This window comes from Podarcis vaucheri (genome assembly GCF_965113315.1).
Source record: "Podarcis vaucheri genome assembly, chromosome: 5".
NCBI classification, from domain to species: Eukaryota; Metazoa; Chordata; class Lepidosauria; order Squamata; family Lacertidae; genus Podarcis; species Podarcis vaucheri.
This window is the reverse complement of record NC_138763.1, coordinates 61,024,444-61,048,212: the sequence shown is the minus strand read 5'-3', so window position 1 is coordinate 61,048,212 and position 23,769 is coordinate 61,024,444. Positions and strand designations below refer to the sequence as shown.

The 23,769-nt window shown below is 41.0% G+C and overlaps 1 protein-coding gene across 7 annotated transcripts in view; it reads right to left on the bottom strand.

Moving 5' to 3' along the window:
- MGMT (O-6-methylguanine-DNA methyltransferase) overlaps positions 1-23,769 on the bottom strand; it is a 189,498-nt gene that overhangs the window by 160,859 nt on the left and 4,870 nt on the right. For 2 of the 7 annotated variants that reach the window (XM_082222944.1, XM_082222942.1), the window contains exon 2: positions 10,845-10,892. In XM_082222944.1, coding sequence (XP_082079070.1) covers positions 10,845-10,892 — 48 coding nt within the window. Of the gene's footprint in view, positions 1-10,844; positions 10,893-21,656; positions 21,869-22,868; positions 23,010-23,063; positions 23,235-23,566; positions 23,759-23,769 lie in introns of those variants that run through there. The other 5 variants (XM_082222943.1, XM_082222946.1, XM_082222948.1 and 2 more) reach the window with 5 other exon arrangements.

Sequence of the window (23,769 nt, the reverse complement as noted above, 5' to 3'; positions counted from 1 at the left end):
CGTGACAGGATTAGCTCCCGTTGCTCAGTCCTTGCTCCTGCCCACCTAGCAGTTCGAAAGCACGTCAAAGTGCAAGTAGATAAATAGGTACCACTGTGGTGGGAAGGTAAATGGCGGTTCCGTGCACTGCTAGGGTTCGCCAGAAGCGGCTTAGTCATGCAGGCCACATGACCCGGAAGCTGTACGCCGGCTCCCTCAGCCAGTAAAGCAAGATGAGCGCAGCAACCCCAGAGTCGTCCGTGACTGGATCTAACGGTCAGGGGTCCCTTTACCTTAAACTTACAACTGCAGTTGAAACTCAATCTTAGGCTACAATCCTATACACACATTACTGGAAATAAAGCCAGCAGAACACAATGGACTTCTGAATTGGGGGTGGGGCTGCCTGCTATGTGCAATGGGAAGATAGAAAGGCAGAAGTGTCAAAGACCCAACTCCATTAACTATATAGTGGTACCTTGGGTTACATACGCTTCAGGTTACATACACTTCAGGTTACAGACTCTGCTAACCCAGAAATAGTGCTTCAGGTTAAGTATAGTGCTTCAGGATAAGAACAGAAATCATGATCTGGTGGTGCGGCGGCAGCAGGAGACCCCATTAGCTAAAGTGGTGCTTCAGGTTAAGAACGGACCTCCGGAACGAATTAAGTACTTAACCTGAGGTACCACTGTAAAGGGGACACACCAAGGACTCAATAATAACTCTTGTTTGAACATTCTAAGGTTTCATAGAAGCCTGGAAAGCCAAGAGAAAAACCAACAAAACAATATGCAGGAGTTTCATTTTAATCTTTCCTAAACCACCAATATCTAAGCATTGTCTACTCGCAAAAAATCAAGTTTCAGGACTATACAGAACATGAACACAAACTGTCATTAACAAGCTCATGAGATTTCCCATGAGCTTGAGAAAGCCAAAGAACGTAGCATTGGCTGAAGAAATGAACTTCTGAAAAAACAATGGTTTTCTTCCTTTTTTGAAAAAATAACTTTCTACTCCTTAATATTGCAAATTTATCCCGGAGTGTGTGGGGGCAATGCCTGGTAACATGTCAGAAGTGATACCAAATAAGGTATCAATTGGACAGGAATCATATTCAGCAGCTATGAAGCTCATTACCAAATGACGTATGCATAATAAATTATAAAAATGGTTTAAAAATGGAAAATGAAAAAATAATGCAGTTTGGTTAATTTTACACAGGCTGCAGAATCCAGTTTTTCTCCTTGGTGCTGAATTTATTTTGAGAGGATGGGGAATATGTAGGGTCCACAAAGTCTTGGTCATACCTAAGTTGCAAAGAATACATATCTGTATGTCTGCTTTAGTGCTAGTTTAAAAGAAGAAGAAAAAAGCATGCATGAGCAATGAAATAGAGGCTTAATATATTAAAGCTAGCCTCAAGTGTACCAGCTTTTCTATCAAGATTTGTGTGTCTAAATTAGTATGATCTTCCTCAAACATTTATTTTTGAAAAGAAACAGAAAGGTGCTCCAATACTTCAATTCAAAAGGCCTTTTGAAAACGAAGAAAAAGTTACTATCACAGGATGAAGAAGTCTTTGATAATTAGCTATTTTTAAAATACAAGCAATCTAACCTGCTAATGAGCAAAATAACTTTTAAAACATCTGATTAAAACAGAAGAAATAGATTATGCTAATGACTTTACCCAGTTACCTCTTCTATAGATCTTTTAGCACCAACTATTAATTATATCATAATGAAAGCACAAAGTCTAGACTAATTGAGTTTGTGAGTCATCTACCTGGAAGGGGAACTTTTTTGTGAGGGCAAAGTGAATGATCCCAAACGTGAACTAAACAGAGTAAATTTTGCTTTCACCTTCAGCTCTTTGAAAGTCAAAATAATATTTATACTCTCAACTTTTTTCTCCTTCACTAACTATTAGTTTTAAGAATATAAAAAGGTAAGAAGAGCTTGCCAGTTTTGGGGCAATGGACTATCTAGTCCAGCATTCTGTTTTCACAGTAGCCTACCAGATGCCTATGAGAAACCCGCAAGCACGACCTGAGCACAGCATCCCTCTCCCCTCCTAAGGTTTCCAGCAAATGTTATTCAGAAACACACTGCCTCTGGTCATCAAACAGTTTCCTTCTAACATCAATACATTACTCGAAAGCAATGTAGTATATTAGTTAACAGTGATAGCTGCCTTCTGTGTAATATGAGATTAAATTCACAAACCTTGATCATCATTCCAAAAAAATAAAATAAAAATCATTTTCCTTAAAATGAAAAAGTCTAGCAATTCTGGATGGTTGTTTATTTTTATTTACCGCTAATGGGAAAACATATTTTACAAATTATACAATGAGCAGCTAGGTCTTCATTTCAGTGGAGGCTAATACAACCAGTTTCAGGCATGGGGGCAGATTTGTGTTCAACACAACAGTGTTTATGTGTAGCACTCGAAATAAATAAAAAAATTAAAAATTGTCCAGTAGCACCTTAGAGACCAACTAAGTTTGTTCTGGGTATAAGCTTTCGAAAGCTTACAGAGACCAACCCAGAACAAACTTAGTTGGTGCTACTGGACAATTTTTATTTTATTTATTTATTTCAACTGCATCAGACCAACACGGCTACCTACCTGAACCTAGTATGTGTAGCACTGTTATTTTTCCCTGCAGGAGCAAATAGGATCCATTCGACTTTATACAGAAGAAAACTAATGAATTATCTAACACTTCGGCATCATCCCAAGTTCTTTCCTAGTTTCCCATTCTTCTTCAAAGCCCATTCTGATAAAGCCTTTCCTGCTCTACCTGGTTTTCATCCCTTCGTTGCTAAATGCTGCCAATTTATTCTACCCAGTCCTCAATTGCTTTACCAGATCCTGTCCCTCATGTACAACTTGGACTTTAAGCCCCAGGGCCATGTCACGTCTCTGTTCTGCATGATACCTCGCATGCTGCCAGAAGTAAGTATTAAACTACCAGCCTTACAACCTACTCACATACAAACAACAGATCCTGGAAAACACCTGACATTAAAACATTTAACTTGATATTCACTTGGGGGTTTGCGGCTCACAAAATGACCTAGACCTATGACTCTGTTTCTCTGATTCCACAAAGAATCAAGGAAATCTTTCAGTAGCATAGAGAGTATCCAGAGAACCAACACAGCAGACAATGCCCAACCTACTGAAATCCCATCATGGATTTTAAGGGATATCAAGAAGAGAAGAAACTAATTAAAGTTGAAATATCCTGAATATAATCTTTATCTGTTGACTCAGCTCAAGAGATTAAATCCCTATATACTTGGTTATATGAGAGAAAGAGAGAGAGAGATTAGTGATCCCTTCCCAGCTGTTAAGGAGCAATACCTGAATATAGATTTCTTGTGGGAGTCCATAAGAGAAGACAAAACATGTGATTGGAATGATGTCAGTTCCCCAAAGACACCAACTCATACTTACACAGAAAGAAAGACATCTCCATACCTTTATATATACACAAGAGGAAATATAACAGAATGATGCCTTTATTAGTGCCCAAAGCGAAAGAATAATGGATTACAATAGTTCATCCTGGCAATAGACAGAGTTGAAAGTAACATGAGCAGCTGACGTACAACATTTCTAATGCCGTTACATGAATATGCTTCTTCCATGAATGCAGCACTTCCAGTCCTATTTTTACCAAACTCTTCCAAAGTCCAAGAAACCAAGTCGTGAAACATTCAGTATGACTTGTAAGTAATTTCTGTCAATACTATTAGTCAGAATATTTGAATAAGAAAGGTAGAAAAAATAAAACCAAAGCTAGAAACTAGTTTGAGGGGAATACAAAATTTTGTTGTTTATTTCTATTTGTTTAAATTGAACAGAATAAACACAGGGCTCCTTCTGCCCAAGAAATGGACTGCAATCCAGCAGAGGCTCCCACTGAAGGAAGAGTGAAAAGCAATGAACATCAATTCCTTCTTATCCCTACTGCTTCCCATGTCCCATGCCATGCTGTTCTGGAGGGTTCTGAAACTCTGCGGAGCAGATTTTCAACAAGTCCTGGGGGTCCTGCAGCAAACTCACAGGAACTCTGGATCCAAGCTATGCAACTTAATATCCCCACCCACTGATCACCCCCATTTTCATACCAATGATAAAATTATGAACAATTCAACTATTATCTACTCCATTGCATCCCATATTAATTTACTCTTCCATAGCCCCATCTTGTACTGAGCCAAGAAGCTGATTTGGGTAAAGTTATGCTAGAAAAACTTATATATTATATTTAGGGCAATTAATATATTTTAGGGCAATTAACATTCTAAAATTTGTTAGCAGCTATTTAATTTGTACGGTGGTGGTATTGCGACCTGCCTTAGGTCAGGTCAGATGGCTCTGAGCAATGTGAAGTTAAGAATGTACTCATGCAGATCATGAACCCTTGTTTAAATAAAGTCCTCTTTCACTATTTGGGTGAAATCAACACCCATCTGGCCTACAAAGCCCCAATACGCTAACAATACAGTTGCAATACTTGAGGTCCCAACCTAAGCAAGTTGTGTAAAGCCGAGTTTTTAAAAATGAACCAATAATAATCAAATTTAAATCAAGTTTCAGGTCACTAACTCTCTCCAAGGTTTAAAGAAGGTTGCTGTTAACACTGCAAGTTGCTGTTGTAATTGATCCTATCGGTTTGGCATTTATAGATATATTATTTCCAAAACATGTAATAAGGCTGCACGATTCAATTACATTTTTTTTATCGTCAATGTGAATGTTTTGGTTGTTTTATCGGTTTTAATATTTTGTAATAAACTTTTTTTTTTTTTTTAAGGATTCCTTTTTGCTGTTTTACAAAGTCTAGCATGGGAAGCAGCCAGGAAGCTACCAGATGTAAGGGAGAGACAAACAGGTCTCTTAAATATATGGGCTTGGATCCCAAGAAACAGAGAATTTCACTTGGCCAAGGGGGTTTCCCACATCAATTTGCAGTACAGGAGAAGGACTATTTGCATGTAATAATAATTTATTATTTATACCCTGCCCATCTGGCTGGGTTCCCTCAGCCACTCTGGGCGGCTTCCAGCAGAATATTAAAATACAATGATTCACGTAGAAGGCCTCAGGTTCTATCTCAAGCATCTCCATGTAGGGCTAAGAAAGAACCTTATCCAAAACTATGGAGAGCAACTTCCAGTCCATGTAGACAATACAGAGCTAGATAAACGAACATTTCAACTAAGTAGAGGTCAGCTTTCTATGTTCCCCCTGGAGCTCTTCACATCCTGGGAAAGTGACTGCTGAGATCTGAAGGGCCTCTATAAGAGAGCGCAATGCAGAATCCCATGGAAATCAGCAGTTGGCAAAAACTAAACTAAACCTTTTGCTAGTGGGTACGCTTACCATTCACACAAGGGACACTTTGGGTCCAAGCTGTGGTGCTGTGTAATTTCATGATATTTGAAGGAGGGAGAGAACAGCGATGGTATGGGACAGAGCCAGCTCCTAAGGTGACATGCAGTAGGGATGAATGTGATTTTTCCAGGCTTAAAAAAAAGTCAACAAGAAAGAGGTAGGCAGTTATCATCCCATGCCTTTTCAGAGAAGCACAGTTGTTTTGCAGTGGTGACATGGTTGCTTTTGCTCTGGGTGGCATTACTCCTGAAAACTTCAGTAGTAACGCCTCTCTTATATTACCAAGACGACCTCTCTTTATCCCATGCAGGGCCACTGCAGCTGCAAAGACAGCCAACTTTAGAAAAGTGCCTCAGCTGTCAAATTTGTCACTTAAACGTCAGAGGCAGACACATGCTCCAAGTCAAAATAAAATGGAAGCAATAATAATTCCCCCTCTTAAGGAAAAAATGCTTGTTGGTAGACTCCAGCATGACAGCCATATTCCATGGTTCAATGCTCACTACAGACTTGCCACTTGAGGGCAGAACGCATGATTAATTGAAATAAAACACGACTGTGTTAAAGAAAATATATTGCCAAGGTAAAAAAAAAAAAAAGACACCACAGCTAACAATATTTCAGATGTAGGGACATAATAGTATCGCTTCATTTTTATGACATCAGTTCACTAAATATAGAAAAACAATATATTCAGTAAACGGGCGGTTAGAGAGAGACCAGGCTTTTTCTGTGTTTTTTCCTAATCACTAATTCACTAAGAGAAAGAATGGCACCTCTGATCAACTGCAAACAAAATATTGCATATATTCAACTTTAACACACACACATAAATAAATATGTGCAACTTTCCCAAACATTGCCCTAACTCTTGACATGCAGATACAATACAGACAGCAACCATTTTAGATATATCCAACTGACGCGCGACCACCAACATGCGGGTCCTTTTGGACCCTGGAAGAGGAAGGAATGGGGGCAGAACGGAGTACATTGGGTTCATGCACTCTCTGCCATGTGTGGGGACCAGGAACAGAACCCCCATGCAAAATGGTCACTGTCTGTATTGTGTTTATATTACAAATCCATGACATGGATGTTGATGAAAACTGTGACACTGCCTGTTGCTTGCCTGGATGGAGAGGTGTGTAAAGAGTGTTTTCACAATATTTTTTCACTGGTGTCTATAGAACCATAGTCCAAGGAATAGTAGTTCTGCTGGGGTGCCCAAGTGACAACCTCCACTCATGTGTCATTCATTCCCTTTCAAGATTTCTGGTGCTATCAAATAACAGATTTCACTATGCCATATATACCTTTATTGCCATGTAGCCGTAGATACAATCCCTTTTCCCCAGTCTATAGGGATTGGGCTTGAAGTGGCCTTAGGATGGGACTCTGGGACCGGCTGTCAGAGAAAGAGATTTATGGGCTCAGGGAAGTGACCTCTCCTCTCTCAGCTCAATCAAATGCATTATACAAGTCTGTAAATAGGATAGGTGCTGCCATCAGAGTGCATGAGGCAGTGTGGAGGACGGGAAGAGGGAGGCATGCGGATGCCGAAGAGCAGTGAGTTCTATAGAGGTGCCACCCAGAAAGATTGCCCTATCAGAGAAAAACAGGAAAGATCACATTGGCCAAAAGGTCAGATTGGTCCATGAAACACTCGTCCCGACTGCCTCAGCTGTGCCTGGGTATGGCTCTTTACCTATCCTAATGTGGGCTTATATCTTAGATTCACATCTGTGAAATCAAGTATGTGAAACATAAGCTATTCCACCCAACTAGTGCTCCTGACAACTAGGATGCCCGTTAATGTGTTAAGGACTGTGGTTAGTTGGTTAGGGAACTGCTCTGTGGAGTTTGTCTTTGTGGGTTTGAGTCTTAGGCCCCCTTTTTAAGCAGACATGTGGAAGTTGAGTATTCACTCCTTGATGCTAGTGGGACTTCCCATTTCCTGTTCCTGCAAACCTGTGCCCTATGTACGGAACCACTGGAGGCTGCTGGTGGCAGAATGCATCTTTGGCCAACCTCACTGGTTATTTGGCAAAAGAGTCTTTCTTTCCCTAGGTGGTGTTGAACTTTTGCCCGAATGGACTGTGTGTGCCTTGGAGATTGTTCTTCAGTGATACATCTCCAGCCCCAGAATAATTTAAGTACTGTATAGGATTGCCTTGGCCATGTGTTAGGCACACTCTTATATCTGTGCATCCTAAAGCTATAAAAACCTAATAAAAATAAAACTGTAGATTTTTATCCAGGTTTAACCTAAGCCAATAAAATGTTTTTCATACATGAAACAGAGTGGCAAGATTTATAATCAAAATTGCATAATATTTCACAGGATGCTCTGTTATCAAAATCCACAAAAATTCAAAGGGCTGTTTCTTATATTCTCCAAGAAGCTCAAGTCAGAACAAACTAAGAGATAATGCAACTAGGCATAACACAATAAAAGATATTACCTTCGCAATGCATTATTGCTGCCAATTATAAGAATCACTTCAACTTAATTTCAAAAGCACAATCACCTTCAACTGTAACAGTCTCTTTTTTAAATTTCAAACTGTATTACATTAAGGCAATAACTCACCTTCCAGCTATAATATTGGTCTCTCTTATTTCAAAAATACATTTCATAAATACTTCATCGACAAGTCAAGCTAATTCAGGTTAATTTTATTGTATTTCAGTGCTATCTCACATTTGTGTGCAATTACCTCTATCATTTTATTGCTACGCCGGAAAGTAATCAGAGCAATTATTTGAAAAAGAAGGCATATAAATTTTAAGTCACAGTTGCTGGCATTTTTGATAAAATAGCAGCTTTATCTCAGAAAGTGGCAGGGACATCAGATAAATCATGCATCAGTCAAGTGTAGCTGACCCCCAAGTGCATTGCACAATATCAGAAGTGCTTCAAAAGAAACTTTCCTGCATCATCCATCATCCTCCATAATACTAAAATAGCTACACCTGAAGAGTTAGAACTAAAGAACAACAGTAAAACAGAATCCAAGCAATATGGGTAACACTATTAACAACGCTCCTCTTTAAACTAAACTATAAAGGAACCACTAGAATTTGCTTGTAAACAAATAAGTCCTATTTCCATATTGCATCTTCAAACAAACAGTCCTACAATAACCAGCACCCCAACTAAATTCTATTCAAAATACTTGTCAGATCATACACTGAAAGAAATATAAGGCATAACCACACACTATCAGAGCTTGTTCAAATTTCACAAAAGCAGGAAAAACATGTTCTGTGTTTACATGGCATTCATGGTACTAGAAGTTATCCATTCCTAGCAGAATTAGAACAAGGACAGAGGCAGCTGAAGAGGAGCAAACACCACCATTTTTGTCAATGCCCTATATACAGTAAAAGGTAAAGGTAAAGGGTCCCCTGACCATTAGGTCCAGTCGTGGCCGACTCTGGGGTTGCGGTGCTCATCTTGCTTTATTGGCCGAGGGAGCCGGTGTACCTCTTCTGGGTCATGTGGACAGCATGACTAAGCTGCTTCTGGTGAACCAGAGCAGCACACGAAAATGCTGTTTACCTTCCCGCCAGAGCGGTACCTATTTATCTACTTGCACTTTAACGTGCATTCAAAATGCTAGGTTGGCAGGAGCAGGGACAAGCAATGGGAGCTCACACCGTTGCAGGTATTTGAACCACTGACCTTCTGATCGGCAAGTCCTAAGCTCTGTGGTTTAACCCACAGCGCCACCCACGTCCTTCTATATACAGTACACATGGCTTAAAAGAGAAATGGTATCCAAGCATTGAGAGCAACACAATAGACCTACCACCATTAAAATGAAATACCTAGTGAAAGCACCAAGTGTGGGAGCAAGAACTGAAGATTGACTGAAGGATTCCTTGGTCTCCCTGCTCAACTGGTCTCCACTTTCAAGGAGAAAATAGAAAACACAATGAAAAACACACACATATTTTTCCAATAGGGCTAGTGGTGCAATTACAAAATTTGAAATATGCCCAGTGGTGCAAAGCGTTTGCCGACCCCTGCTCTAAATAAACACTCCTACAGAGTGGTCATTTGGATGTCAGCCAGCATTCTACCTCACTTCTTGCTTGTTAACTTCTTCAGCAAAGGAGTGAAATGTGCATCATTATCACAGACACAAGTATATGTCTATCTATGTAGGACAGGTTGTATTTTAAGGGAGCCTTGCTGTATGCTTTGCAGAATTACCCAGTTTCAAGTGCAGTTTCAACAGTTTAGCCTCAAGTACGGCATTTCACTTCTTCAGGCCCTATTCTCTCCTCACTGAAAAGAGGAAAATTTTATAGCTTTTACGGGGAGGAGGAAATAATAAAATGGGAAATCCACAACCTATGTAAGCATTTAAAGTTGACCACTACAAATCATAGCATCAAAAGATAAATGTGTAATCAAGCAAACGAGGAGAGGGGGCAACTGGGAGGAAAATAAATTAATGTAATACAGGAAACAATCAATTTACATGTGGCCAGTTGACACGTGACTGCACATGCACGCATCACACCAACCCAGAAGTGGTCAGAAAAAGGGGCGGGTGGGCGTAATGGGGCAGGCTTATGAACACTCTGCCATCATGTGCTATGATCTGGAATGCACTCCCCCCCAAAAAAACAACAACAACAGGGGCTGCCTGTAACTAAAGGCTATTCAGTTTTTCCTGGAGGTGATTGGAAGGGTGTGTGTGTGTGTGTGTGTGTGTGTGTGTGTGTGTCAGCCAGCCCCATGTTTTCCTCAAGCTGGTAAAAACTACCCCAGTAAATACAGTGCCAAAATCGGACTGTATCTACTCCATCTGAGTACTGCATGGTTCGCATGTATAGAAACAGTGAAAGAGCACACCTACCAAAAACAAAAGGAAGGTTACCATAAAAGCACCTTAGATGTACAAGTTTAAGTACGATCTATACAGAGGATGCTGCATCTCAAACGAGATATCAGCTAGACAATTTTGGCTTGATGTTTTATACAATACAATTTTCTACGGAGTTTAGATTTATTGAATAAATAACTGGTTTTACGTTAAATGCCTTGATTCACAATCTGAATCTGAATCTGAAGTTTAAGGGTTTGTTGTTAGGTGGTGTTTTTGTTGCTGTTTTTAAAAGAAAAATAAAGATTCATCTAGCCACAGAAGAGCAGAAAACAGCTCAGTTAACCCTAAAAATACAGCAATCTTCAATTAGGTTATGCTCTGTGGAAGATAGATATGTGATGCGGAAAGGTCCACTGCTGCCTGTTACCAACCATGACAGAGCTACTGAGATTTACAATGCAGCATCAATCTTGTCAACCGGATTCTTAACACTGACTGCTGGACACTAGGGAAAGATGCCAACTACGTTATGCGAATTCTTCTCCAACATTATTACTTTGTGTGTGGACCCAAATGCACTATTTTCTGCCCATAGCAACTTACTTTTTGATGAAGTTTTGATGCCATGTTAAGTATACGAAGCAGCTCGGCCTAAGAGAAAGGAAAATTGAAATGCATTAAGAAAAAAATACAAAAGCATACATTTCATAGGCAACTAAAAGAGATACCATGCCCCCTCTTATTTCTCCTCTTAGATACGAGATCACAGAGAAAGAGAGAGAGGACTCAGACTTTTAGAGGATGCAGTACCAAACAGTGGATGGGAAATTTCTTTTCTTGCAGGCAAACAGGAATTTTGCAGTTCAGTAGGTCATCTATCATCTGCAATGAGTCATAATCAACAGAATGAGATTATGAGGACTTCTCTCATCACTTGTCCTGTAAAATAGGGATCTACAGGATAACAGCAAGGCTTAAGACACATCCGAAAGCCTGTAAAAATAATGCTTAAAATATACTGTACTGTAGCTACTAAACACTCCATGTTTTTTCCATATACATATTGCTTCCTTCCTTAGATTAAACAAGATGCGCACAAAGGGCATTCTGAGATATTTTGCATATGTGAAGAAAAACAAGCATGAAATATTCCTATAAATTACTATGGCTATTAACGATTTAGTTTGCAAGACTGCTTTCAGCTGCAAGCAAATCAAGACATAAAAACATTTACAAGGAAGCAAGTTTCACCAGAACTATTTGAAATGATTTGCAAATAAGGAGATTTAGAGTCAAGTTCATAGTACATATATATTTTTAATTCACTCTTCTACTTTATAGTCAAAATAAAAAAAATTCCTTCCAGTAGCACCTTAAAGACCAACTAAGTTAGTTCTTGGTATGAGCTTTCGTGTGCATGCACACTTCTTCAGATACACTGAAACAGAAGTTGCCGGACTTTATAGTGGTTTAGAGTAATGTTGTTCTTATAACCCAACTTTAGCGATGTTTACTTTCCATGAAGGGATAATACAGGCAATCATTTACAAATGGTTAACTTACCATACTGTGCACACAACAACTTAGGTGGTCATCTGAATTGGCCGGCCTCTGTTGAAGGACAATATTTTACCTCTCCTCTGCTGTCCCAGATTTCAGCTCAGGAGTGGAAGAGCAGTAAGGTTTTCTTTAACACCTTGCAGCACGAGACCGGTGACCAGCTTAACCACCAAGTGTTTATATACACACTGCAGTAAGTTACCACATAGGATTTGTCCCATTTATTTAAGTAGAACTTATTTCAGAGTAAGTGGGCCCAGGACCATGGCCTTAAAAGTGAGCATAGCAAAGCCGATGGAAGCCAAAATGTGTCAACATGAACACATGTGCCTAAGGACTTGTCTAAAGACACTAACGTGTGCATAAAAAAACAACCCCTTGTATGGTGGTGGATTGTGCACTTCCAGCTTGTAATTTTATCAATATAAAATGCAAAAGCACATTCGTATGAGGCTGCCCAAATATTAAGATTGCAAAGCTTAGCTTCATTTTGTTTGCTGGAGGTCTTCCTTTGCTAAGTCAGATACATGTACCGGGAGTATTCTCAGATCTTAATTAGAGGGGTGGGGATGTTGAATCCTTAACAAGAAGTGGACTTCTCCCAAGTGTTTTGGTTAAATGTGTGTTAAAAATAAAGAGCTTTGAGCAGCCTGAATAGAAATTACATCCCCTTTCAATCATGCTAACCCAATTTAGTACAGGTAGTACAACCTGCCAAGACCTAGATTTCAAAGATGAAGTAGGGGTGGAGGGAGAGAAACCACTTTCAAAACTGATTGAGCCTTTTGCTTGATATTGTTCAATTAGGCACATTTTATAAAAACAAAAATTATTTTCTAGACTGAATTTGCTATATTTGCTTTCCTTTTATTCCAAGGTATTTCAATTTACATAGCCAAAAACTACTAATCATATTCAACTACAGCTCTAGATATTTTTCAATATTATTTCATGTACTTCCAAAAACATTTGTATCTTTGCATTACACCTGACCGCTATAATTAACTGTATTTTAATATAATAGCTAAGTTACAAGTCCACGCCCAACGTATACACCATCTATCTTTGTCAACAGCAGGTCAGAATGTTGAAATCTAACTACAGTGGTACCTTGGGTTAAGTACTTAATTCGTTCCGGAGGTCCGTTCTTAACCCGAAACTGTTCTTAACCTGAAGCACCACTTTAGCTAATGGGGCCTCCTGCTACTGCTGCGCCGCCGGAACACGATTTCTGTTCTCACCCTGAAGCAAAGTTCTTAACCCGAAGTAATATTTCTGGGTTAGCGGAGTCTGTAACCTGAAGCCTATGTAACCTGAAGCGTAAGTAACCCGAGGTACCACTGTATCTGGGTGGGGCCAAAATGCCTTTTCGCCCTCACATTAAGAGGTACAATTATTGAGTCTAACAAAATAAGAAACTGATAGGCAGTTTCTTTTCCTGAGTATATGATCATCCCTTTTTATTCTTGCCTTCCACAGCACACTGCCAAAAGAGAAGGGGTTGTTCCGACAGCATGGAACAAAGATCGTCTCCAGGAGCAAGAACTATATGTAGGATGAGGTGGCGCTATTAAATCCACAACTTGATTGGTTACAACTCATAGGGTATGGTAGCACACTGGGTTAGAATCCACTCATTGGAAAGCCAAACTGATGGGTAATGCAACCAGTCTGGCTCAGATACCAGGGAAGCAATGAGGTGAGTGACAGGCATACCTGGTTCAGCATGGCTCAAACAGATAGTGTAGTTCTTTCCTGGATACCTTTTGGATAGCATGGCAACCACTTGCAGCCCACTTACCCTTAAATATGAATCCGACCCAAAGCCAGAAACACTTTAATAAACACTTTGCATTTTGTTTTGTGACTTGAACAAAGGCCTTAAACTTTTATTTAGCAAATAACTCTTAATGACCTCACCCCCCCCCATAGGAAGAGACTCAGGCTTCTCAGGCAGACAAATGTGAAATTCCCTGCACTCCATCACAGCACTTAAAGGCAGGTTGGTAAGAAGTGGGAATAGCAGGGGTCAAGTGCTAGATCTCAAGTGATGAGATGGACTCAAAGAAAGGTTGTTTTTTTTTCCCTTTCAGCTTTCCTGCTGACTAATCAAAGGGAAAATACGGTTTTGAATTCCACCAAGATCCACGTGCTTTCCCACTTTTCCACAGGGAAAGTATGTGCTGTGGAGGCAGCAGGTGCTTATAGATGAACACAGGGAAGCAAGTAGATAAGAAATAAACATTCCTTCTGATTTATGGAAAATATACTTTTGAACCGCAGCAGGTTTTTTCCATATAAATAAAGCAGTTCAAATGCCTCAGGAAAGATGAACCTGCCCAGACTACTGGGCACTTTAAGTATTACACTTACTTCTATGATGTCCCCACACTTGGCACACTGTCATAAGTGAGAAAATACAGATCTGCACCCCTTCAATCTCCAATAAAATACAGTATTACAGGAACATAAGGCGAGACTTGCTGGATCAGACCAAAGGCCTACTTAGTCCAGCATCTCTTTGTCAGTGGCCAAGCAGAAGCCTATGGGAAGGCTGCAAGCAGGACATGAGCACCACCACACTTCAACCACATGGTATTCACAGACATACTGAAGGGAGTACAATTGATAGTCTTATCCTACAGCCATTTGTCTACAGCTCTTTTAAAGGCATCCAAGTCGGTGGCCATTAGCACATCTCGCAGTAGTGAATTCCTTAGTTCAACTATGTGCTATGCAAATAAGTACTTTCTTTTCTTCAGTAGCAGCCAGTATGGTGGGAATGGGATGCCTGCCCTCTTGATGCTGGCATCGCTGCAGATTACCTGGGTGTGGATTGGGTGGGACAGGGTAGGTGTGAGAAGCAGAGCTACCTGGATGTAGCAGTGGAGTCAATCCAGTGTTTCCTCCAGTCACCCACACAGCCCTGACATCGGTGCTGCCCTGCCCAGTCCAGGTGAGCTGCAGCGATGTTGGTGTTGGGAGGACAGTCCTATCCCAGAACACCAGCCACTATTCCTCAAAACCTCAGTCTCTAGCAACAGAGTTGAATCCAGGTGTATGCTCATATTATGAATCTGCACCTTCAGCTTCTTTTAGAACAGGCCATCTCCTCAATTGTAAACACAAGAACCATTCTCCAACAATGCCTCCAACTTGTCAGGATCCAGCTTTGGGGTCTATCCAGCCCATTGCCATCTCTTGGCACAGGTCCGGCATCTGGACAGCCTCACCGGATTTAGATGATATGAACAAACAGAGCTGGTTTGTCATCCACATATTGGCGACACCATGCCTGAAAGCTCCAGATGACTCCTTCCAGCAGCTTTACATAGATGTAAAAAGCATAAGAGTACAAGATGGGGATTCTCTGGGAACCCACAGACAACACAAGTTTCCCAGTGCTTCTCTTTGGAAACCTATCTTCAAGTAGGAGCTGAACCAGTGAACCACCATGCCTCCCAATCTGAATTCCAAAGTTTGTAGTGGAACTCCCCAAATAGGCCCCTGAGGACTAAGCATTCTCAGCAGCGCTAAATGTTGGGGAGAAAAAATTAATATGGGAGTAGGGCGGGGAATCCAACGGCATACCCTGGAAGAAGACGGCATAGCTGGAACCCAGAACAGGGGCATTTTTACAATGCATAGCCTAGCATTGCTTGTCTGGCCTGTACATACAGGGTTTAGAATTTCCTGAACATTTGGTCTTATATCAATTTCCACATAGATGTTCAAGCATGTTCTGAAAATAACAGAAATAAATCTTGGTTTGAGAAAACTGATGGCACTCAGTAAGGAGTCATAATTTTTCCTTAGCCATTTAGCTGGCTTGAAATGTCATGGATGCTTTAACAATTCACACAGCTAGACACAGCTCCAAGAGCTGTGTTGTTATTTGGCAAACCGATTGAGGCCAAGTGCATTCTCTGCTTGGTAGATCAAGGAATGATGTTGGGAGTCTGTTCCAAAGCAAGCTACAGCTCTGCTTTCACAGCTGGACATTAGAAGTGTCTTAGCTTGCCACTAAGAGAGATCCCAGCATGAGAGAAAGCAGTAAATATGGCTGAAATAAGAATCTACCTCTATTCTCTAAAAGAATTACAGTATTCAGAAAGTGTTTTTATAAAAGCCCTTTTTTACACAAACACACAGCCTCACAGATTTCCACAAATGTAGGTTGTAAAAAGAAGCTATCTGTAGATGTATTGTTTCTACCTTTTGCTTCCTACTTTCAGCTGATAGCCACTGTTCTGGATTTCAGGTTTCAAAATACTGTACAATGGAATCAGTATTCCAACTTATATGCTCTTTTCCTGAAAACCTCCAGGAAGGAGATCCCACAGCTCCCTTAAACTGCTCATTCTGCTGCTAAACTACTGTTCTTACCAATGTTTGATTTAAATCCACTTCCCAGTCATTTATTCCCATTGCTTCCGTTCCTGTCCCCTGTGGATAGGGTGAGCGCACCTTTCTCTTCAAATATCTGAAAGCAGTCAACAAATTCTACCAACAGGAGAAGAGTCATGGACGAACAGTCTTGTTTTTCAGGATTATTGAAACAGTGTTAAAAATCACTAAACCTGACTACAATTAAAAAGAAACATACGATAGCTAACACAGGGTTTAAATATGTATACATATGCCAAAATATTCTCTTTCTGTGGTGGTGAAGGGAAACCCTGATACACAGTGGATACAGTCTCATTTTAGCATTCAAATAAAAGCTATTATTACATCAATCTAGACTATGCATAAAATTCCATATGAAAACATTTAAAGTACATTAGATTTTTTGGTCAAGATGAAAAGACTAAAAAACCTAAGCAATCTATTCTAATTGGGTTCCCATGGTAACTGTACAATTGGGTTTTTCAATGTAACATCCCAAAGGCCCAATGCACACTTGTAAAATATACTTCAAACAGCCTGAATTGTTTTTACATTACAGCACTCCCAGGAAGATCAATTACTATACATCCCCACCCTAACTATTAGTGGCAGGAGATGTTAACACTATTGGCCATATTAACATATGTCATGTAAGAACCACCACGTATCGCCATAATTATTTAAAAACTAAGCTGCACACTTTTAGATCCCTCAAACGTGTTTTAATATATAAAGCCAATACTAGTGGTCATGTTTACCAAACGTAAGAAATCAAGCCCAAATATATGCCAAGCAATTTCCCTTTTTATATTGATTTCAAGGATAAACAGAATCAATCATTAATAATTACATTATAAGATGACCCTGAGGGTTAATCATATTCTTAGAGATTCTCACTATGGAATTATCAACAACCACTAAATGGAGATAACTGAAAAGAATTCAAATCCACATTTTAAATATTAATGGCACCATATAAAACAAAGCATATCCACTAACAGATGACTTTTATTTGCAATAATTATAGCAGCAATCTTCTTACCCCTCCAATACAAGCGCATTTCTACCACCTAGCTCCAATTTCAGAAAGCAACAGCTTAAGCAGTAACTATAAACCACACAAGACAATAAATACATTTGCACTTGCCCCATCTTAAACCCACTGGGTGCAATCTACGAAGTGCTGGTCCTATAGAACCCCGCTCTGTTTCTAACCATCCTTTTTATACTTCAGGAGCTTAGTGCCAGATAAAGCCAAAATATTTCACTTATTTTGCTGTTCAGGATGCTATTTACACCCAGGAGACACTCTCACATAGCCTGGAAGGAGCAGGTAAGTCAACGGGACTAGTCATAAGTGTGCACAGTATAATCTTTATGGTGAGATACCCACCCAACTTTGAGTATTCATCTTTCCAAAGATTATTTGCTTCACAGGATAAACAGTTCCTATCAATAACAGCATTATTTTCACATGCATTGTGCATGACTTTGTGAACATTCCCTTCAAAAATAGTAAAGCTGGTCAAGAAATTGTACTGTCAGATGGCATTTTGTTGGTCTCTCTAAAGCCAAGTTCTCAGATATGCTCCCAGAATGTTTAATTGCTTTTAGAATGTTTCAACTGTTTTCGAATGGGTTTTTTTGTTTTTGTTTTTTAAAAAAACTTTTTGCTATGTATTTGTTTGCCACCTTGGGCTTGCTCAGAAGGGAAGGATATAAATTCAATTCAATAAATAGTTATCACAAACAAGTTCAACGAAGTGTGAATTTGCGGCCAATGGCATCCGCTTATAAGTAGCTATTCTACTTATTTGACCTCTGCAAAAGCAATGCTCTGTTCTAAACTTTGTGCTCAATATACTATCACTCAGACTTGTTTTCTTCAGGGGGTCTTCTTTGACACTTTACTGAGCAGTGGAAAAGTCATTCAAGAACACCAAAGTCCCGAAGAGCACTGTAAATAAATGCCAAAGAAGTACCCTGCATCTGAATGGTCTCCACACTGAAGATAATTATTTCATTGCTTGCATTTTACACTGACTGATCTAAATCACAGTAACACAATTTAAATATCATTATAATGGCAACTGATTCATCAGCACCATCATTTACAAAGCAGATTAGTATGCTACAGTGGTACCTCGAGTTACTTACGCTTCAGGTTACAGACTCCGCTAACCCAGAAATAGTACCTCAGGTTAAGAACTTTGCTTCAGGATGAGAACAGAAATCATGCTCCGGCGGCGCAGCAGCAGCAGGAGGCCCCATTACCTAAAGTGGTGCTTCAGGTTAAGAACAGTTTCAGTTTAAGAACGGACCTCCAGAACAAATTAAGTACTTAACCCAAGGTACCACTGTATCTACTAATAAGCATTGGTTGAAAGAAGTTTGTACATGCAATGAACAGTTTTCATAATGGAGGGCAGCAAGCAAGCAAGTAAGGATGAAACTGGGACTATTAACGACATAAATTTTGTGGAGTCAGGGATAACCACTGAAGTGGACAAGTTCATTAATGACCCCAAATGATTCAGGGTGGTGAAAACTGAAACAAACTACCAAAGCACCAATAGAATCCTTCCAAACCAAGTGAAGAGAGAACAAAATGGCAAACTCATGTAGGACAGACAATCAGTAGTTGTTATCCTTGATACTTTCTGCTTTTGAGAGACCTTTTTTAGACTTCCTTAACTTCCTAGGTTCATCCTAAATGTCTGCACAAAGTGAGATGCAAGATGCTTTGGGCTCCATTGTCTACCAGCTAACTTTGTTCATGTGGCACCATAGCACTTTCATAATCTAAAATTACCCACAATTAAAATTGCTGAAAAACATGGCTACCTACGACACCGATTTTACAGGTTCCCCCTTCAAAAATTAGAGCAGCCGTCTTATATTTCTGCTATATTCTCTCTTTTTTTGCCAATCCAAATATCTTAAGAAGACTCTGTGAACTAGAGAACTGCACAATCTGTCAATAAAGTAAGCTTATTTTGAACTACTGTCCATATGACTCAATTTGTCAGTAAAAACTGCCACCAGCGCTGTGCTTGCAGAAAAATGTCCATAAATGCATTATTGCGACTGGCAGATCGATGTCTATAATAAAAACAAATAGATTTAACAAGTGCTTGCTTTTACGAGTTATGCTATTGGTAGAACGTGCATTCAGTTTCGCCCTTCGACTTCTGGGAATGGGCAATACAGACAGCACTGGATACTTTGCTGACTACACAAGTGTTGCAAACAGGAAATTATTCTAACACGGGAAATCTTTAAAAGTACATGATGCGTTCATAAACATAAAGTTTAGAATTTAAGCTATCACACATCTAGGATTTTTGTTCATTCTGTAAGTTTCTTCAAAACATGCAAATTTATCACTAATAACAGGCAGCACTCTTTCCAGCAAGAAACTGGAACTCTCTATAAAAGAGCTGCATTGTGCCCAGAAAGGCTCACTATTCTTGAGAATGGTGCAGAAAGGAACAGTATTTTGTTCCCATGAGACTATGATTCATCTCTGATCTGATTGAGAGAAGCCACCACCGTATAACCTAAAGTTTTTAACATGTGCAGTAGGGTGTCATCTTTTACATTAGTGGTCTCTAGGGTAGTGTAAGAAGTAGTTATGTATTGTTCAGACAGGGCAAGATTCTTAACTGTATTATTACATATGCGGTAATGTTAACAAAACCCCTCGTTCTCTCTCGAACTTCATTTAGGCTGAAAATACACCTATTATATTGCTGCTTTTTTTGCTACTGGAAATTAATGCAATTCCAAAATCTGCACTTTAAAGAGGGCTGTTGAACACTAGCTGTATGTTTATCAGGAACACTCTTAACATTCTACCCAAAGCGCCCTAACAAATGAGCTTCTTAATGCCTTTCCAGGTCAGGCCCGGGTGTTTTGTGTTTAAGCAATCCCTGATAGCCTTCCCAGTGGGCATGAGCTTCTCCTTCAGGCTACTATCACTTTAGCGATGCCATTAACTGATTCTCTACATACGTTAAGCATTAAACAGTGGTGACAAGTTAATTACAGAGTTATCAGGAGATAAAGTAGCCAGGGTAACACAAGTTACAGTATAACTACTATAGCTTCCTATAGAGCATCTGTGCAGTTGCTGCATAAGTGGTGTAATTAACTTGTCATGGATCAGGCTGCAGATAAAAGTTGCTGACGCTGGCTTGCAAGCACACCTACCTGGATTCATAAGCTACTCTGAAATCTTTAAAATATGTATTTATTTCAAAAGAGGGAATCATTGTGACCTATTAGCACACCATCAAAGTCTGCAAAGCTTTTGGCTAACTAGATAAAGATAATGAATAAACATGGGTTACAGGGCTGGAAAAACTACCGGCAGCGTGGGTGGTGTTCAACTACACTTTATTCAGCGAAAACCCACTGATATTAATGAACATGACTAAGCTAGGTCCATTCATTGCAATGGGTCTCCTCAGAATAAAGCTTAGCAGAATGCCACCCCATACCTGGTTACTTGAGCACTTGAAACTGCAATACTGGCATTTAACAATCAAGTGTTTTTGAGCTCACTCGCTGAACAGTTACTAAAAATATGGAATTGCTCCCAAAACATTTCAATCTCCACCCCCCAAATGTCAGTATGTCCACCAGCTGATTACCTCTTAAGGTAACCTAGAGGCAATGGTACCAACATTTAAATTGCCATCACTTTTAAACTATTTGGGATAAACGTAGCTTGGTTTTCCTTGAAATGCAGACCTGAAAAGGGTCTTTAATATAAATATATTTAGTTTTGGAAGAGTAAAGTAAGACTAACTTGGTTTCAGAGAACTTACTTAGCCTATTTCCTATTCAAACACACCAAAATACAGTAGGAGCTGTTCTCACCTCAAACTTGTATTCTATTCTCTTAATACCTAGATTCTGAACTGCTGGGGAACACATAAAGGCCATCCCATACATGTGTTAATTAACACAAAGAGGGTTGTACAACTATCTAGGGCGGAGTATCCAATGTGCGGTCCACATTTGTTGTCCCCTCAGCCCTCATGCTGCCTTCCCAAAGCCAGGTAAGTGAGGAGCTGGGATTTGGGAAGGAGACCTGAGGGCTCTGACAGGGTCCCGGAGTCTTCTCTTTCCCAAAGCCTAGTAAGTGCTTTCCCAGCTTTGGGAAGGAAGTGGGAGGACTCTGTGATCCCACCAGAGCCTCCTCCCTCCTTCCCAAAGTCTAGTGCCTCACTTTGGGAAGCATGAGGCCCGGAGGGCATCAAATTTTGGCCTTGCTCCCCCCCACCCCCACTTGCAGGTATGACAAGGCTAGTGGGTTCCACGACAAAGTACCCTTGCAGCCCACTTGATATGAAAAGTTGGAGCACCCCGCTCCAGAGTAATTATTCCCAATCCCCCCCCCACACAGACCACTTGAAAACTGCAGAGGGTCTTGGCAGCCCACATAACTAATATGTCTACCTCTAGTAGCAATTTCAATATGCTGTGCTAGATGTCGTGCACTTTTCAATAGTACATATTTTCACAGACACGTCATGGGTCCCTTGAATGAAGCTCACAGACCACAGCTCAAGAACCCCTGTTCCAGAGAATATAAATATTTCGAAGTGGAGCTGTTGAGCACAAATACAAAAATGAAAGCTCTTGCGGTTAAAATGGCTTGTAGTGGCAGTGCATTAAAAAACATATGCAGAGGTGGGATTGACCATGTTTTATGGCATAACTATGTCACAGAAAGCACCTGATTTCAACAGAAAGAGGGGGCATGATTACCCCTCCAGAATATTCACCAGGCTGAGGAAAAGAGGCGTGTGTGTGTTTATATATATATTTAAAAGGCTCGTTTGTTTTCTAAGCAACCCTGCTGGGCGCTTTTTATTAGGAAGTCAACTTTCAGAGCCGCTCTTTAAGTACAGCTCTCCTTTGGAGAATTCCCTCTTCGGGACGCCGCAGCTTGACATTACCCTCCCTCCACCAGAGAAACGCACAGCATGTTACAAAACCGCCGAGTACGGCGGAGCTAAGAAGGGAAAACAAACAAGCCGAAGAAACCAACGGAAGCGCGTGGGAAAGGAGAAGGGTGAGGGCCTTGGGTGGAATTGAACTGAAACCAAAACACTCGCTTAGAAAGGAGAGAGAGAGTTCCTCTTTGAACGGAGTGGAAATTTGTGGCGAGCCGAGAGGAAAAAAAAGCCCTTTGGGGTTGGACTTTCTCCTTCGCCGCACTTTCCCCTCGGCTGCACGCCACCCCCTCGAGCCCGGGAGACTTCAGCAAATTTCCAGCGAGGAAAAGCAAAGCGCCAAACTCATCATGGTTTTCCTTTTAAAAGTCTTGCAAGTTAGACAAGCTGCCTGCTCCCGAATATAGGCCATTTCCCCCTCTTATCTCTGAACGCCGGATGCAATAGGGGGGGAAAGACACCTTGGCGCTTGGCAAAGGAATCCGGGCCACACGCACGCCGGGCACACGAGTTGTGGTTTGTTTTTTTGCTTTACAGCACCAGAGAGGCAACGATAGCGATGTAAAGCAGGTGGAGTTAAATCAGCGCTGCGTTTCTCTTTTCCCGCTCCTTTCTGGAAGGACTCTTGTTCACACGTTCCCCCATCCCGTCAGGCTCGCTGTTTTAGCAGCTCAACAAACAAGTCCCTTGCCCGGGATACGAAGGAGCTCACCTGCAAGCACCGGGAAGAAGGCGCTTAAGGCACTTCTGGGCGGGAAAGAGAGACGAGCGAAAAGTGCGGGATGACGGGAAGTTAAGGAAGCGGGATGAGGGGCAAGAAGAGAGTAGACAAAACTGGGGGGGGGGGAGGCGGAACAAGCCCGGACTTCTCTGGGTTTTAACAGCTGAAGAGGCCACTGGCCCGCACCTGCGCCCAGACGCTCACTGCTCCGGGGCGGGGGGGTGGATGCTTTCCGACGACCTTTTTATTTTTTAGCACGCCCGCCGGGCTGAGACAATCCCTAAGCCGTCGGCCGACCAATGAGTGGAGGCAGAAGGCGTAGCCATCCGTAAAGCGACACTGCAATCCTCTGTATTCAGCGGGCTAGGCGGGCGTGAGACCCCATTGAACCCGTTGCGACTTGCTTCCGAGTAAGCATGCATCGCCCCCCATCCCACCCCGCCTGTCGTTTGGCAGCCGCCTTGGGAAGGGACGAGGCCTCATCTATTTCTCTGCAGTTTGCAACAGCTTGCACTGCAAAACTCAACAGTTCTGAGCTTCTCAGAGAGTAAACATGCCGCCTAGTTACAGCTGCTGCTGTTGCTGCTACTGCAGCTCCTAAAGCAGAAAGCGGCTTTATTTCTGAGTTGCATGCGCAGAGAGCTGGAACTCCCCGGCTGAGCTTCTACTACACTCACGCTTTGGCTAACCTGAAAGAGACGAAGTAGAACGGCCGGGTTTCCCTCCGCTGAACGGAAAGGGGCAAATGTGTTGTGCAGAGGTGGTTTGCCTTGTGGGAGTTGTAGTTGAAGCGGTGAAAGCCGAGCAGCTTATTTCCGATAGTGTAAACTACAATTCCCAGCATGCTCCACATACCTACTGCTCCTAATGCAGCGACTTAAACATACGGTAC